Here is a 15435-nt window from a genome sequence, read left to right on the forward strand (position 1 = left end):
AATTCCAATTTGAAACCGGGTATCCGGGTATGGATCAATGCTGTCAAGATCTAACATGTCTGATGTTAAATCTATTGTACTTAGGCATTTTCTTTGATATTCCTCGAATTCAAATTCAACCTCTGCAGTTTTATATCTTAGAGCAGTAATAATTTCTCTAATTCTTATGCAAAAAAATTTCCAGACTATGGATTTTTGATTGATTGAATTCTATAATGACGTCAATATAATTATGATTTTCAAATAGTATAAAATAAAAATTCATCAAAATCCTGATTGACATTAAAAAAATTACAACAGTGATGTTGACCAATTATTAGAATCAAAAGGTATGAAATATGAAAGAAATTTCGGCGCCGGCGTGATTTTTTTAAACGGCGGCGTTTTCGGCGTGACCAAAAAAGGTCGGCGGCCGGCCGACAGGTCTATATTTAAAATATTCGGCCTGGCCCGGGTTTATTTTAAAAAGAATTTACGGCTCAAGCTGGGCTTCGGGCCGGGTCTGCAGGTCTATGATAAATACCAATGAAATTACTAAAAAGAAAAAAAATATTTGTTTTAAATATTAATTATTTATATAAAAATTCCAAATTTGATGGATATGATGTCAAGCGTTTAGAAATCTAGCGATGGAAGAAATATTATTAGGAACTTTTTGCTATTATTATTATTAGATTATTGAACAAATTTTGCCATAATGGCATATCTGGATTTGCACTAATAATAGTTCCTTTACTTTTTTCATAGATAAATTCCTCCACAAATTATACTAACAAGCCCTTATTTTCAAGCACAATGTAAAAATATTTCATGAAATACATCAATTTTACAGAATAGATTTACATATAATATATAATGCAAACAAAATATTACATAGTTATAGAAATTTGTATTTGTATACACTATATTAATAGTAATTTTAATATATCATTTTTGAAATTTTTTGACCATTCTATAAAAATGACAATCATAACAAGTAAAAAATTTTAAGTTTGCTGTTGGCGCAACTACTTACAACCCGGCGTATTAAATTTAATATACTTACTCCTAAAAAGTGTTGTAAAAATGCCTATTTAAAAAAACTAAATCTAGATTTTAGCTTATTTAAAAAAACAATTAAATCTAGATTTTAGCCTAAAAATAATAATACATAAGCATCAAAATTTGGCAATGTAGGGCCTTTCTCCTATCTTTTGATGAAGACTATTAAATTTTATAACCTTAATAAGTAGGACGACTTAGACGCTTTAATTAAACAATGAATATATAAAGGAGATATAATTCTAGGAGTTTTTTTAAAAAAACTAGGCAATTGTAAATTAGACATTATGAAAGGAATATCGAATTATGATGTTTATGATTCAGATAATATCGACTTATATTATTTATTATGCTAATATTACAAGGATACAGTTTCCGTTCATAGACCATCCTTTTACGCTCAAAGATTTAAGGATTTTGTGTGCAACAAAGTTTTCAAGAAAATACCATCTCGTAAAATTAATTTAATAATTTATATTATACTTAAACTAAAATAAACAATACAAAATCTGTTTTTATTTAATATAAATTTGAGTTGTTAATAGAAATTTAAAATTATTTTTTGCCCTCCTGCATAATTTCGAAAAGTAAGATACGATGTTTTTCAAATACAACAGCTGACGATATATATCTTTAACCCACTAATGGTCATAATCAAAGTTGTTGTGGCTGTTATAAAATTATATACGAAATTTTTTATGGTCTATGATAGGGATCATCTTAGAAATATTATAATAATGTATTTACTATTATTTCTATTAGTGGATAAATTTGACGGTAAAAGTCCGTACAAGACTTTCAGGAAGTTCGCTTTCGCCACCATGGGTTTAAAATTTAAAAACATAATTGTTGTGTTTGATGTTCGTGATTTTATCCATAATTTTGTGTTTTCATTCTTTTTGCGTGTATTTAATTTCGAATGTGTTTGTTGTATTTTCTTCATTTTATTCCTATTACCTCTACAAAATATTAACTAAATATCTGAAATAATATTTTCAAACCGGTTAATTAAGTATTTGGATGCTATGTGATGCAAAAATATTGTTTAAATTGTAAAAAAAATATTATATTATTTGATATGATTGCCTTTCTCTTTACTTAAATAAATAAAAATATGCTTGTTTTTAAATTTTATAAATTACAGCTACCGTTCGACACCCCACTTTTTCCATGATTCCTAATATAAACGAAACTCACGCCAATACTCCCATTCCCAATGTCTCGGATAATAATATCCTAAACCAATCGTACAGCATTCAAAATTCCAAAAATAAAGTTCCGATTCATATAGTCACTTTACCGAACGAAAATGAAAATTATACGGGAAATATCCCTCATAAATCGCCATTTTCTCTACCTTTCACTGCTCTCCCCGAGCACCTCCATACCAAACATGCCGGAGCTATATTCAAAAAGATCATTCACGATGGAGAAGTATAATTTGCTTATATTCATTTCCTTTCTATTATCTTGTTCATTTATTCTTTTTAAATATAAATATAAATTTTGTTTATTGAATCCTTGATTTATTTTTATAATTGTTTTTTCTCTATATTTCTTCTCTAATTCTTTTTGATGTTTCATGAAGTATTTAAAGATTATTATCAGAGATGCACCGATATCACTTACCTATACTGATCCCAATACTTTATAAAAATCAACCCTCAAAACATACACATAAACTTAGAGTAGGTTCAAATCCAAGACTTTCGTTTTATATCAAATAATGTATTTTAAATAGTAACATGTGTTAAAGTTTTTTTACATTAAAAACGCAAAATAATTCGTTTTTATTTTTTCCTCATTTAAAAAAAATACCATTGAAACGCTAATGTTTTTTTTGTGAGCTAACCAATCAATTTTATTTAAATTAATCTATTTCTTTAAATATATATTGTATTGGGATATGAAAACGGATATTCGGAATCTCAATTTTAAATCATTTACTGAGGACAATTTTTAAATTTTTAGGAAAAAAAAATTGGAATTGATCGAGAATAGTATTCTAGCATGTGTAAAGTACCCACATTGTCTATTTCACACAATTTTCGCTTTAAACTTTTCTGTAGTTATTTAAGTTTATATGCAAAATAAATAATAATATAAAATGAATATAAATTAAAAAAAATTCAAAAGTACCTGGCAAAATTGTCTGAAATACTTAGGATATGATAAGTTACCTCGCCACATGTTGAAATACATCTCACATCAAATCGGATTTTTTAAATTTAAAAATTTCCAGAAATAGATGATTTTATGAGTTCCTAGCGACATATATAATATTAGATTTTTTTTGTTTTTTCTTTGCGCTTAAAAACTAAGCATTGTGCTATGATTGATTATTTTGTTTTCATAAATAATTATATAATATTGGTAAGCAAGTAAATTTTTAAAATTATTATTTAAAAAAAATGAAATATCTATCTGAAAAATTAGGAAAACACGGGGAAGATCGATTTTTTTAAAAAAAGGCTGTGCCTAGTGTTGTTTTACGGCTCGATTTATAAAACGGCTAATCCAATATTTTTTGGCCAAAAAATATTAGGGCAGATTTTGCTCATAGATGACAGAAAGGTTTGGGGATCTATTAACGGATTTTGAAGCTTGCGTAATATTTTTTCGTTAAAATAATGGGTTAGCCGTTTTTAAAAATCAAGCCGTGTAACAACACTATCTCCAAAACTTTTTTCAAATATTAAAAATGTATCTTTTGACTTATTTCATGTTTTTAGATAAAGTTTTCGAATTAAATTTTTTGATGTTTTGGACGCGGCTTAAATTGAAAATAGTCTAATTTAAAAAAACCGAGAGTTTGAAAAAAATTTTAGAGAAAATCTTTGAAAATTTTTATTTTAGATTTTTGATTTCATCTAGAAAAATTTATTTATACTTGAAAATTACAAAAGATTTACTTAAAATTTTTTTGGCATTTTTAGGTAAAATAATAAAATCTTTCTTCTTTAAAAAAGTTGTTTAAAGATATTTGTTCAAAATTTTTTACATATTTTATTTCAAACTCCTAAAGAAACTAAAAAAATTTATTAAAAAATATTTAATATATTACAATATAATGTAATTTTAAAAAATATTAAGTATCTGCCATCATTGCGTTTCTAATTATTAGCATTTATTAGTTGGAAAGGACATCCTTTAGTTATGATTTTTTTTTAAATAAAATTATATTTAAAACATTCCCTGCACCCAATTACGTAAAAACCTTATAATTTATTGGGACTCTGAGTTGAATTTTTATTTGGTCATAATCATAAAAGATAAACAATCTTTTTTTTAGTTATAAAACATAAACGTGACTATCTGTTGTATTTGAACTGTTCTTTTTGAGGCAGTGACTTGATATATATTTGTAATCTATTTATAAATTGTATTGGTAAGGATCTTCCATTTTGTCAGTGGTATGTAATCCTTCTATTGTTATTGTATTTACAATTTTGGGAATATTTATAACTGTAGATTTCACATAATTGTAGTTGTATTACAAGATGATGTTGAGTAAGGGAAATAGAAGGTTGGTTATTGTTTCGGGGATTTTTTGTTAACAATTTGTTGGAGAAATAAATCAACCATACTTTTTTAAAAGCTAATTAATGTGATTTCTTTTTTATTTAGGATAAATGGAGGTGCTGTTAGTAGTTGTTGTGATTTGATTTTTTTATTTGAGGGAATTTGTTTTTGTAAAGATTTCTGTAAGGATCACTAAAATTAAGTTGTTCTTCTGGATTTTTTTATGTTCAAAAGTCCTACTTTAAGGTTATTTATTTTTAAATCACTGGATGAGGTTTAAAAAATTAGGGCTGCGCCGATATTAAATATAAGATGGGAACCGATATTTAACTTTTTCAAAAAAATAATCGAGCATATATTTTGTAAAGAAACTAATCCGATCCAATATTTTTTATTGTTTCTGGTTATTTTATGATTATATATATAATTTTTTTTTATAGAAATAATTTCATAGTAATAATTTAAGGGAAATAACTAAAATACAATTTATTTGTTGTAATATTTAATAACGAGTCGCATTCATCTAGTATTCAAGATTTTAGCCAAAAGTAAATTACTCAAGTTTATTGATTTTGTCCACAGATGACACAAAGGTTTTGATTTCTATTTGCGAAATTTTGAAGCTTAGATAATAATATCTTGCTAAAATCAGCCCTTTTTAAAAATCGACTAAAAGCAACCCATAAATAGCGAATATTTTAAATAAAACTGTTAACCTTTGGAGAATAAATAAAGAATCAAAATACACTTAATCATTCATGAAAGTTAGTAAATAGAAAATTTTGATATTTTTATGAAATTGGTTCAAAGATAGATGGCAAATAAAAATTAATATAAATATCAGGATTGAATATGTGAAAAATTTGTAGATTGGCATTACCCTTAATTATTTTTTTTAGGAATTTAAAAGCGTAGAAAGGTAATTCATGTTTTTTTTATTCTATTATTTGGTTTAATTTATTTTAAGTTAAATCTTAATTTAAAACCACAATATCTGTCCAGAATAAGTTAACCTAAATACGATAGATATAGTCTATCAAAAATAAAAAAATTTTTTTTAAAAAAAACTAACTAAATTTTAAAAATATAGGGATTTAAGAAAATTAATAAAAAATGTTATTACTTATATTTTTTAGATATTTTTATCTGGATCTTTTAGCAGCTTAATATTTTTAACAGCATATATGTGCAGGATTAATTTTAATATATAATTTCAATGGTTTTTTTGAGCTTGGGGTCAGTATTAGAGGTCTACCCGCCCGCAATAATTTAAATAAACATTAAAAAAATATGCTCCCTGTAATTTCAACATATGTAATACCAAAGTACTAATAACTGAGGATGTTGTCGTCGGAAGAAATTAATTAGGTAAAAAATATATCGAAAACATGTTGGATTTGATTTGCATGGAAGATTATAATATCAACGTGGATGAAAATCTTATTTTTATCGGTTTCCCCAAAAGCAAAGAATTCAATTAAAGATTATTACATTATAAATGCAATGCTTGAAATAGATAACATCCACGTAAAAATTAAACAATACATATGAAGATGTGGCTGTTACAGAGGTGAACATTACTTAATGATATAACAAAAATTTAAATCTTGAAATAACGAGTTTTTGTATAATTTAGCAAGATTTTAAGCTACTTAGTTTTGTTAAAGTTTACAATTAATTTAAAATAATTTTTTTATTTATTATTAATGGTTTCACTTTTTATTTAAATATTTCACTGAGTAGAGGATATACTTCATATCCTACTATTATGGAAACGACAAAAAAAAGATTTATCAAAGCTATCAAGATTAGCTAGAAAAATATTGGCAACTCCAGCAACCACTGCTTTTTCTGAACAAGGAATTAGCGTTGCTGGAAGGTTTTTAGCATCAATAAATATTTTATTAGATCAAATAAATTCCTTATCATTAAATCGAATATATTTTTTTATGCTTAATATAGCAATTTCCTAAATTTTAAATTTTTTTTATAGGAATGTGGCGATGAAACTGAATCATCTTTTTATTAGACGCTTAAAAATATTGCAAGAAAGAGCTTATTTAAATTTTAATGGGCGGCATGAGTTATATTTTTTTTATAAATAATGCGCGGGCGGGTAAAAATTTTAGATATTTTTTTAAAAACTATGGGTGTGGATGGGTTACATTTTTTAAAATATTGGACAGGCGGGCCTGGTCTTTTATTAATTAAAAATTATATCATTAATATTTGAACCTTATATAAACATTCTGCATCATCAATTTTATTTTTATATTTTTTTATATCATATTATGACATTTTAAAATAATTTGTCTCTTTTTTGACTCTCTTGGCAAAATCTGTCATAAAATTTAAAAATAACCAAAAAAATTTTAAAATAACAGTGAAAGTCACTAAATTAGAGTTTATTTTATATATGTTTAAAATATGAAAGCTACAAATAAATTTAATTCTAAGATATGGCCTATCTAAATCGGAGTCCGAGTGAACTAGACCTAGACTTTCGTGTACTTTTTTTCGCCTTTACTGTGAAGGGTCAAAACCCGGTTCCAACTTTGGCATACAAACAAAAATTATGTTAATAGATAAGCATAATTTCTCAAATTTTATCACTATTTTTAATCCTAAAAATAATATTGAGCCAACAATTAAAATATTTTTAAATTCTCTTCTGCCAAATTATATCTATAAGGAGAAATATAAATTTTATAGTTGAGAATATTTTTATACGTTAACTTGGATATCTGTTAAATAGCAATATACAAAAATATTTTAAAAAAGTTAGTGATACTTATCAATCATCTTTAAAAGAGTTAGGATATCAAAAAGTTCAAACTAGTTTACATACCTTTTTGCAGGGTCAGGTTCCATTTTTTTAACGGTTCAGTTTAAATTTTGTAAATAATGACTCTTAATCTCGGTGTAATAGTTTAGTTATGGTTGGATCCCGGCTTTAAGTGTAGATTTTTCTAGACATCATCAGACTTAATATAACAATTATGCTCTCTAACCACAGCGATAGCAATATAGTTCAATATATTAGATTGCGGTTTGTTATTTATGAAAAACACTTTTTGTTTATAATATATATATTTAAAATAAATATGCAAGATATTTTGGTAGATTTATGAAAATTTTAAAATTGTGGTAGTCTACTTATTGTGTCAGACCTTCTAATCCTGATTCGTCATAGTTATATAAATTTAAATTCGAATTTAGTATATATATAGTTTACAAGTCTGTTTCATCAATATAATTTTCTTTCTAATGCTCAAAAGAAATTTAAATATTCATTTATATTTTATAATAAAAATAAATAATAATTTATCTCCTAGAACAAAACACATGATAACTTGGATCTCATTAATACATCATCATTTCGTCAATCCAAAAGAAATAAGGAAGAGATTATGGATTCTGGTGAATCAAATATTAGAAGGAAACCATCCTTTGAATACAAGTACAATATGTTTGAAATTTCTCTATATTTACTAAGAATAAAACTAAAATAAATAAAATTGCTAGTATAGTAAATGTCATGGAAAAGTAAGGCATAAAAAAAATTATTTATTTTATTTTGTTCGGGAATAAAATTCCATATATTATTTTATTATATCTTTAAGTTTATCTAAATATAAAAATTCTATCTAACATGGAATAGTAGAACTAGGGTTGGCAAACTCATGATTTTTTTTTATAAAAATCGAAAAAATTGATTTATTTGATTCGCTATTTATTGACAAATTTTATAATAAAATAAAAAAACATAATAATTGTCCTGGAGAAAAATAACCTTAGGGTAAAGCTATTAATAAAAATACAATTATTTTATTACATTAACATCTAATTTCTTGCTAAATTTATGAATTGTTAAAAAGGTTTTGAAAAAAAGTATTTATCAATAATAATTATGAATGTTAAAGAGGTTTTGAAAAAAAAGTATTTATCATTAATAATTTTTATTTAATATTTACCTATTTATACACATTGCATTGTTAATTGGTTATTTTAACTTAACTAATATTTTTATATAACATATATACCTTTTTATATTTCTGGATTAACTTAGTATAAAAAATATATTTTTAACATGAAGCACCGAAACTTACATCGTTATCTGCTAAGATCGCTTTACTAAAAAAATATTTAGATATGAAAAACAAACCAAAATAAACACAAAATTAATTTTTTATATAAATTTTTCCACCAGATTGCTCATATTTGAACATGAATCAATATAATAAAATATTAAATAAATATCGAAAAAATTAATTTAATGTAATTTTGGGCTGTTTTTTTAAAAATATAAACAAATATTTCTTTACAATCACAATGTGACTTAGTATAAACAGCTATTAAGAATAAGAAGTTGAGGTATTGGTTTAGTATTAGTATCGGATTATCTCTGAAATTTAACAATTAAATACAGCAATTAATCAAAAACAAAATATAGTAAAATGAGATTATAATATAATATTATTTAAAAAGAAAATAGTTTTTTAAAATACTAAAAAAAATAAAATTGATTTAAATCAATATGGTATAATCATGCAAACTCTAATTAGACCTTTAAAATATTTAAAACTAAAAATTTTTAACTCATGCCAATTACCTTTCTTCCCAGGTATCCACTTGTCACATGGAAAAAATCTCCACCTTCCGATCTAACTCTCATCGATCAATACGGGTTGAGGTACGATTCCGAGATAGAAGACGATATAGGGCCGGAGCTCTACGAGAAAGCAAATTTGGAAGACGTTAACGCTCTTAAGCCCATAATATCGACCGCGAATGACTCGCATAATTCTAAAATTAACACCAATATACAGAATAATTTATTGTTAGACAATAAATCACCCTTCAACTCCCATTTAGGAGCTGATTTTTCAAAAAAATTGCAGGGCTTTATCCCGAATAACGAATCGCGAAATGTGATAAGTTACAAACTACATCATTCCACACCTATGCCAACAACCGTGATCGATATTGCCTTAAAACACAATAATGCGGTCGTTAAAAAGAGAGACTCCATAAACGAACAAAATAGGTTTATGAGGGACAAATTTTTCCTTGCCTCACTTCCTTCCGATTATTCCGCTCCACTTTCACCCTTGTTAAATAACCAAATAAACAATGTGAGCCTATTAATTTTAAAATAAATTTTTATATTTGAATACGGTACAGGGTAGAGATACACCAAATCCAGTGCCTGTCCTGACACGGGTCTTTCCTTTAAATGCGGCCTTCCACTTTATAAAAATCTAATATATATTGTATTGAATTAAATTTGCATAAGACTTATATTTTAGATGGATACCAATTGAAACGTTTCTAGGTTATTTTAAATAATGTATTTTAAATGGTAACTTGCAAATTGGTTAACATTATTTTTTGCATAAAAAAACACAAAATAGTTTCCTTTTTTCATATTAATTTAAATAATTAAGGTTTTTTTCCAATTTAGAAGAACTATAAGCGAGTTAATAAATATTATAAAAGTCTGGTTAAGACCCTGCCGATAATTAAAAATTGGAACTAGAAAAAAAGAATCAGGAACCCAGAAAAATGTATTTTTGTGTTCCGGTTCTTGCCATAAATATTTTCGAAACCTGTTTTTCCTTAAAATATTTCTTATTTTATTCATTAATTCTTAGAATATAAATTATAACATTTCTAAGCATTAATATATTCTCTATAAGATTATTATTTATATTTTTTACGGTGGTGTTATTATAAATTTGCATGTCAAAAAATATCTTTGACATTAATATATTGAATAGTCAATAGTATGTTATATGAAATGAAATGCAATTTACAAAAACAAATGAATTATGAGCCATTATTAAATTATTATGTAAATTAAATTACTCAAAGTCCCGTTATTATAAATATCAGAGCCTGCTGGACCGGGCCTGAAATTTTTTTTTTTAAAAAACTCGGGCCAGGCCTGAAAATTTTTTTTAAAAAAATTTATACAACATGAATTATATTATATTCGTCAATTAGATATGGGTATAATGATTATATATAGTTGTGATTAATATAATGTTGGGTGTAAGTTAACACTAGCTAACACTCATAGTATCTATTACATAATATATTATAGTTTTCCTGCTATGGAATAAATACGCAAAGGATTAAATACATTATTATATAATATATGTTATATTTTTTATTAATTAAAATATCAGTTTTATTTTTTTTTATAAATACAATTAATATAGTATATTCTCAAAATATTATTTACACAAATTTTTTATAGTATCAATTTGTAATATACTAAATATCTGTTTAGAATTAAAAAAAAAATATGTAAGTGTTGTTAAACGGCTCGTTTTGAGCCGATTTTAAAAAACGGCTAACTCAGTTTTTATCCAAAAAGCAAGCCTTAAAATTTTGCTCATAGTAGGAGGGTTAATGATGCTTACTACCAAGTGAATGTATGGAAATATTCTAAATACCAACCTAATTTTAAATACCGACCAAAATTTATTAAAATGTAATTAAGACCCTTATTACTTAATATATTAATACGGAATCACGTGGTCGAGTCCGGCCTCCTATATATTATCCCCCCAAGGATGGAACCACCAAGTTAGATTAAGAAAAAAAACATGACCATTCCCGGGATTTGAACCCGGGACTGGGATCAGTACGCCTAGCTCTTGCCTACTAGGCCATAGAGGCTTTCCAAAAATCACGATTTTTCAAATATATATTATAAATATATTTGGTAGTGCCTATCCAAATGAAAAATGAACAAAATTCAAATTTGATATATAGTACTTTAAGGTAGTAAGCATCATTAACCTAGTAGGAGCAAAGGTCTAAACATATAGTATCGAAATTTCGAGGCTTAGTCAATATTTTTCTGGCGAAAATATTGAGTTAGCCGTTTTTAAAAATCGGCTCGAAACGAGTTCTTAAAAAAATCCGGGCTGGGCCATGCAAAGTACCTCTGCAGGTCTCTGATAAATATATAGATTAAATCATTTTATCTTAAAAAAACGTTTTTCTAGTGCGATTTACAAATCAATTTAACGAATCAAAATTTTGCCCTAAATTCAAACACCTTGAATAAAGAACACCTAAACCAAGAACAAGATTTAGATAAACCCGACTCACCTCCACCGGATTACGATATGTCATCTTCTTCTAATTCCCTAGATTTTGTCAACAATAATACTAAAAATGATGCCGTTAGTAAATATTATGGGAAGAGTAATGAAGTTAATTTCCTTAAAATGGGCAACAATGGCAACGTTAAAAATAACGAGATGGAAAAGATAAAGGTAGATCGATACGGTATACCTCTTTTTACGCCTTTAATATCTCGGATTTTGAAATCGAAGTAAATTTTAAATATTCATTTATATATTACAAAGCTATTTTTAAACCACATTTTTGAATGATAAAGTGTTAATCAACGTTAAATGAATATTATTATTATATCAAGAAACTACGTTATTTACCTTTTTTTTGAAAAACATTTGCTGCAATCAGTTATTAAACAACGACCAAATTTTTTAAACTTTTTCTTTAGGCCAAATAATGCCCTGGCTCATATCTAATATATAAATCTTGTAACACAAAAATACTAAGCTTGAAAGGGGAGAAGGAATAGGTTCCCACTGATCCACTAGCTGTCATTAAAGAAACAACGATTTCTTTTCTATTATCATTTACAATTCACCACAACTGAATTTTTATTAAAACAAGTTTTTTTTTTGTAGTCTTAAATTGTAAATAATATTATCCCATATTTTAAAATTTAAATAACATACCTTGGGGATGCGATATTCATTCTATATTCTCTTAACAAATTGACCCATAATATATAGTAGCTGTAATTTTAAGACATTTTTTAAGTTTTTCTGGTGAGGGGGGTAATTTTTTCACGCCTCTGACATCATTTATATATAGCTGATTTTTCCCGAATATTATATTCGGGCCTAAATCAATATAATTTTAAGCATTTTATTTATCAGAAAAATTTGACTATTAATAGTTTAAAGGTTAATAATTTAAATGTGTTTCTTGTGATTATTCAAAATAAATGCTAAATCATGTTTAAAAATATCCTAATCTATTTAACTAATAAATATTCTTGGACAATAATTTATGTATTTATTCTACTCTACATATTTAAAATCCTATACCACCTCAGGGAAATAGGCTTGAGCGCATTAAACGATGAACACCAAAACAATAATATCAACGATTCATCATCCCCTTCTTCCATATCCACCCTTACAAATAGATCTTCCTTTCCAAAAAATAATAGTCTCACCCCAAAAGACCAAAGTATCCAAAATTATCCAAATCTCCAAAATTCTCCGAATTTTGAAACGAATAACGAATCTACGGCTATAAATATTCAACCTAGCGACAGTCGATTTTCTATGATGTCAGCCCTCTCTTGTGCCTCGTCAAATAATTCATCAGCCCAGCAGACTAGTTCTGGATGGGGTAAAATCTTTTTGTAACTTTCCTGATTTTCAGCGAATATTACATTATTCATTCATTAATACCAATTAGAGATTAATATTAAATAAAATGTTATTTTTTTCCTTAATTTACTTTTACTTATCTCGCGTTAAAGAATAAATATTTAATTTTCTACAACTAAGGTTACAACTCGGACTACGCCACTGCTTTAGAAGACCTTGAGCCTTCTTACGGCGATAAAAACTACCTATATTATGATCGCTTAGACGAAACGGAAATCTGGAAATCCAATCAAGGTAATGGACAAGGCAGCAAATGCACCGTAACGGGTAACTCATATTTGGATAATGATAGGGGTGTTCTATACGGGGATAGGGATTATGATAATTCCACGCCTGTTGCTGATGCCAGGTTGACCGAAAAATTTGAAGAAATACCTAAAGATAACCGATATGTAAAGGAAGCAAGCGTTGGCCATATGTACGAAAGGATTTATTCAGAGGATTTAATTGTGCGAAAACAGGGTATATATTAATATTATTTTTGGCCAATTTTTTAGGTAGTATAGATATCAATGTAAAAAAAATCCCATTTAAAGTTACATTTTTCTTCTATTGTTTTTAATATGTTTCTGGGTCTTACTAGAAATATGATCTAGGTTTGTTGGACCTTAGCTTTAGTGTATGCCAACAGTTATCGCACTAACAGTTTATTATATTTTAATTTTGAATGGTGAAAATCATATCCACCATGAATACAACAAATGCCTTCATTGATTTTTTTTGTCCTCCAATTGAATTAATGGGAGGGCCTCCTTTGATCGTATTATTTTGATCGTAAAATGGTCCATTTTGTCCATTTTAGGTCAAAATGGACGATTTTTTCAATTTATAGGTTAGGGTTATAAATGATTTTAATTTACCGCGATTAAATAGACCAATCAGAAAAAAATGGACAAAATTTACGATCAAATGACTACGATCAAAGTTAGGCAAATCGAATTAATATCTTCATTTTGAATTTTATTTTCTTTAAAGGTTATACCAATCATCACAATCAAGTAGGGGAAATTACTCAAACATCTAATTTAACCAATACAAATACCTTAGCCTATCATCTATGATCAAGTTTTTTTTTCTCATACATACCTCCTTTAAAATACCACTCAAATAATTATTCCTGCTAATAATAATTTCACGAAATCAAATCAATAATTTATTACTACGAATTTATGAAATATTATATAACAAATATATAATTTGCCAAATTTATTTTCATGTGTTTTTTTTACACAAAATATATTTTTAATTTTATCACACAATTGTTTATACAGTATTCGAATAATTTATTATTTACAAACTTAATATTTAATTTATTAGCTATAATATTCTTACAATTAATTGTGTTTATTTAAATAAATATGAAATATTTTTTTTTACATACAAAAGGAAACATTTAAATAGTTATTTATTTACTTTGGGATGGGAGCTGCCATTTTTTAGTAAATTGAAATATATAATTTTTATCTATACTTAGACACATTTTTAAAATACGTTTGCCAACTCTGGACGACTTCATTTACTAAAATAAAGTTTATGTTCAAGGAATTAATGTATAATAATATTGTATTTTGATTTCTTTTATATGAATTTTTATTTGCAATCCTTTCAAAATGCCACTTATTTCGTAATTTTACAACCAACATTAGATCTAATTTTACATATTTTTTTAAAATATTATTATGGTTTTTTGTGCTTTTGTTTCGTGTTATTGAGGTTATAGAATATTTTACAAAAAATGTTTCTTATACGCTCGATTTATATGTTTTTGTGTTTTGCCGAATTTTTACCTATAAAAGACAAAAAATAATCATTATAATTGAATGTGAATAAATTAAAAGTATATTTATAAAAATGTATTATAGTATTTGCAAAATATGCTCCGAATAAATTTTATATATAGGTTTAATAATACAAGATGATCGAAATCTTTATTTAGACTTTTACTCTGTAAATATAAATTAATTTAAAATTCTTTGTGAAACCTTTTAAGAACATTAAATCATTATAATTTTTCATTACTATGAGATTTTAACAACTTTGAAAGTGTTAGTATTGTTAAATTAAATTATCCTAAACTTATGAATAAATGGAAAAACTTTTAAAGTTTTCTTTCTACAAAGTTTACTTAATTCGCAAATCTCTATATTCCAAAATCATATTTCCTCTTCCATTTTTTCGCGAGAAGAGTTAGATATTTGATCTAAATCTGCATATAGCTAATAGCCCACTATTAGTTCCGCTGTCGATCTTTCAGTTTGTGAAGATTTTGTGCTACGATATGATATTAGTATTTGAGCCATACAAATTTTATATCTTGTTCTTGACTTTTGCCTGCATGGTACTTATCTTTCTGTATTCTTAA

At 26.1% G+C, this 15435-nt stretch overlaps 1 protein-coding gene across 3 annotated transcripts in view; it reads left to right on the forward strand.

Annotated features, from left to right (window-relative positions):
* The window catches only part of LOC135922587 (uncharacterized), a 32307-nt gene extending 17456 nt beyond the window's left edge, over nt 1-14851 (forward strand). Inside the window, exons 15-23 of one of the 3 annotated variants that reach the window (XM_065456990.1) lie at nt 1407-1494; nt 1804-1866; nt 2186-2475; nt 7899-8023; nt 9188-9698; nt 11583-11914; nt 12731-13032; nt 13194-13535; nt 14049-14851. In XM_065456990.1, the coding sequence (XP_065313062.1) occupies nt 1407-1494; nt 1804-1866; nt 2186-2475; nt 7899-8023; nt 9188-9698; nt 11583-11914; nt 12731-13032; nt 13194-13535; nt 14049-14134 (2139 nt within the window). In that variant the 3' untranslated portion in view covers nt 14135-14851. Of the gene's footprint in view, nt 1-1406; nt 1495-1803; nt 1867-2185; nt 2476-7898; nt 8024-9187; nt 9699-11582; nt 11915-12730; nt 13033-13193; nt 13536-14048 lie in introns of those variants that run through there. The other 2 variants (XM_065456991.1, XM_065456992.1) reach the window with 2 other exon arrangements.
* Nucleotides 14852-15435: the final 584 nt, after the last annotated feature.

Source organism: Gordionus sp. m RMFG-2023, chromosome 1 (assembly GCF_954871325.1).
Source record: "Gordionus sp. m RMFG-2023 chromosome 1, tfGorSpeb1-WG-v2, whole genome shotgun sequence".
Classification (NCBI taxonomy): domain Eukaryota; kingdom Metazoa; phylum Nematomorpha; class Gordioida; order Chordodea; family Parachordodidae; genus Gordionus; species Gordionus sp. m RMFG-2023.